This window comes from Salmo salar, chromosome ssa09 (genome assembly GCF_905237065.1).
Source record: "Salmo salar chromosome ssa09, Ssal_v3.1, whole genome shotgun sequence".
Classification (NCBI taxonomy): domain Eukaryota; kingdom Metazoa; phylum Chordata; class Actinopteri; order Salmoniformes; family Salmonidae; genus Salmo; species Salmo salar.
This window is the reverse complement of record NC_059450.1, coordinates 43,980,729-43,984,236: the sequence shown is the minus strand read 5'-3', so window position 1 is coordinate 43,984,236 and position 3,508 is coordinate 43,980,729. Positions and strand designations below refer to the sequence as shown.

The window sequence follows — 3,508 nt, the reverse complement described above, 5'->3', positions numbered from 1 at the left end:
CTTTATATCCAAAAACCTCAGTTTTGTTGGCGCGTTTTGTTCAGTAATCCAATGGCTCAAAGGCGGTCACAACAGGCAGACGAAAAATGAAAATAGTATCAGTAAAGTTCATAGAAACATGTCAAATGATGTTTATAATCAATCCTCAGGTTGTTTTTAGTCATAATAATCAATAATATTTCAACCGGACAATAGCACGCAGAAAACAGGTCTGGGGACTTCCCAGGGTCCACTCACTCAGAGTGGTCTTACTCCCTCATTTTTCAGAATACAAGCCTGAAACAATTTCTAAAGACTGTTGACATCTAGTGGAAGCCATAGGAAGTGCAATTTGAGACCTAAGTCATGGGTTACTGAATTGGCATTCAATATAAAACTACAAACATAAAAAAATCTCACTTCCTGGATGGATATTTCTCAGGTTTTCGCCTGCCATATCAGTTCTGTTATACTCACAGACATTATTTTAACAGTTATGGAAACTTTAGAGTGTTTTCTATCCAATTATATGCATATCCTAGCTTCTGGGCCTGCGTAACATGCAGTTTACTTTGGGCACGTTTTTCATCCGGAGGTGAAAATATGCTCCAGGTGTGCCATACTAATATGGCTGACCTAGTAAAACAAAATATTTCAATGCACCTACAAAGGAAAAAAATATTATTTGTTCCCTTCAATTTACACTCCTTTCACTAATATCCAGACATTTTTGACAGCATGCCAAGGAATCACAAAGACACACACACACACACACACACACACACACACACACACACACCGTGCACTTAATTGCAAAAATATGTTATATTTTTATAATATTATAAAATTGTATTACTCTGACGAATTGCAATGATTTAAGGCGTGTCAACGAATGATTAGAATGCAACATTCATGTTGAAATATGAATTCAAATAAACGAAAACACCTTGTTTTCCAAAACTGTGTACAACTGACCACCGTGGTTAAAGTTTTCACTTGTGGCTGTGGGTAACAGTGGAAAAAAGTCACATGTAAAATCGGATATCTATGCCATGAAGGTGACAGGCTTAAACGTCATAACTTTAGAAACAAATCTGGCAGTTTCCATTTCCTTCCTTCCTCTAATCTTTTGTCTCTAGGGTTTCTCCTTTCATGGTTTACTCAGTATAACTAAATTGATTTTGACCTCCACGAATCCTCCTGTGATGTTCATTGCGATCATGGCAAGGAGAACGAATCATGTTGTTGGTTTGATAACCATAATTATTATAACCATGTTAATGCTAACGGTAGGAGGGGAAAGCATTGACTCGACTACCTGCGTGTGCAAGGGGAACATTTGCAACGCTGTAACCCTGGGTGCTGTCGATTTCCAGACATCGGGAAAAAATTGCCAAAAGATGGAAGGAGAGTTATTGACCGTTCGATCTGCAGCATCAAACGAAATGATTGGAGATTTGCTTGTAGGCGTAACGGGAGACTTCTGGATTGGATTGCGCCTACCAGATGACCGATGTAGCAACATCGAATCGAAATTGAGAGGATACCAGTGGACAACTGGATTTCAAATCACAGAATTCAGCAACTGGAAAGACAACGTACATGTCTGCGCTCCACGGTGTGTGTCCGTTACTACCGATCGAATGTGGACAGAACGACTTTGCCAGGAAAAAGTCGATGGATTTTTGTGTCAGAATGTTCATAAAAGCACGTGCCAAACACCGCATATGGAGGCTCAAGAGTTTATTAATGATGGATGCGCTGAGGCTCCTTGCGAACATATGTGCACAGAGGTACCTGGGGGCTACAAATGCACGTGTTATGAAAGCTATATTCCAAGTAGCGAAAACCCCAACTTGTGTAAAATGCACTGTCCTTTGGCCAAATGTCCAGTAATATGCGACAGAAACAGCGATGGGACACAATGTGATTGTCCTAGTGGCTTCATAAAGAGTGATGATTATTGCCATGACATTGACGAATGCGAGAATCGATATTGTGATGGACTTTGTGTTAACACGTTTGGAAGTTTTGTTTGTTCATGCAGAGCAGGATTTTCCCTTCAAAATCTCGTTAAATGTGTCAAAACAGACGGAAATGAAAGTGTACCCCAAACAACGGCTGTCCACACTGACTTTTTAGCGCCAGGTTTTAACTTGACAAGTAATGTGTCATCAGCAACAGCGGGGGGATTTATTTGGGTATGGATTTTCATTGCAGTTGCGGTCATAGTGCTGATACTTGTTGTTCGGTATTGTGTTATTAAGCGTCATGAGCAGAATGTTGATAGCCAACAGGGACGTAATGATGAGGCGTTATAGAAACCAGTGACTGCCACATTAAAGGAATGAGCAAAAGCTATCAACATTAATAGTAGTTAATGCTACTGTTGTGACTGTTGTTCAATATTACCTCTATAGCCATGTTGTCATAAATGTTATGAAACCTAAATGAAGATGTCTAAGTAAAGCTGTCTAAAAGAAACAACGAACGACTTATAGCATTTCCATATGTAGAACATTCTCATAATGATTGCTAAATAGTGTATGATAAAAAACAATTATAAACTGTTTATGAATAGTAAAAATTCAAAATAAAAGTACAAATGTCGTTGATGGATACCCTACAAATGATGCATACACATTTCCAGACAAGGGCATATGGTTGTTTCAATCAAAGTAATATAACAATTGCTTGCTTAATGTCACGGACCATTCATGCTTTTGATAATATCAATGTGGCCTAATTATTATACTGCTAGTGTTAGAATTAGTACTACACTATGAATTGTCAAAATGTACAGGCTGAGGGAGGTCCTGAGCTTACCCATGATGTTGTAGTTTGGTAGAATCACTTTTTTTCGACCCTGTTGTTATTATCAGTATTGTAAAATGAAGCCCCAAGAACATCCATTAGGGGACACATTTTTGTTACTTTATTTGGTGAAATAAAAATATATATCATAGATACAGCAGTTTCTGTCTCAATGTTTACAATGACCTCAATTTGTCAAAACAAATGTACAAACAAATCAACGTGCTCATTTCACTTGGCCCATTGACTAATCAACTTTTGCATGTAGACGTGGTGTACCTAACATCACCACATCTTTTACAGTGTAAGAAAATACAATTAACATTCCATTATATGAGTAGTATTTTGGAATAGGATATGACTGTTCTCCTTTGTCTACCATTAGATCCAAAGTACAAAAAGACACAGGGGTCTGTTTCAGACTATCCAGGCACACATTTTGAGTGGCTGCTTGCTGCTTCCTTGTAGCATTTTAGCCAGGCCCAGTAGGCAGGTTTGGATAATTAACGTGAGAGTTTAGGATAATTCATGTGAGAGGTTAGGATGACTAACGTAGCAAGTTATGGTAATTAAAGTGGAAGGTTAGGAGAATTGACGTGTCATGTTGGGATAATTGGGTTATGGTTAGGAAAAGGTTTCGGGTTATGTTGCATGTACACTAGATAGCGGTAAATTGCGGCGTACCGCTTAGGCCGCCCACTCGCTTGTGGGCGTG

General features: G+C 38.7%; 1 protein-coding gene across 1 annotated transcript; it reads left to right on the top strand.

Annotated features, from left to right (window-relative positions):
• The first annotated feature begins 543 nt into the window (after nucleotides 1-543).
• LOC106611383 (thrombomodulin) lies at nucleotides 544-2,946 on the top strand. The gene has a single exon (XM_014211545.2). The coding sequence runs from the start codon at nucleotides 1,185-1,187 to the stop codon at nucleotides 2,298-2,300; it is 1,116 nt and encodes a 371-aa protein (XP_014067020.1). The 5' UTR covers nucleotides 544-1,184; the 3' UTR covers nucleotides 2,301-2,946.
• The last annotated feature ends 562 nt before the right edge of the window (nucleotides 2,947-3,508 follow it).

What these genes read in the sequence shown, in the direction of transcription:
- LOC106611383 (XM_014211545.2), top strand. Translation starts at nt 1,185, where the DNA reads ATGTTCATTGCGATCATGGCAAGGAGAACGAATCATGTTGTTGGTTTG.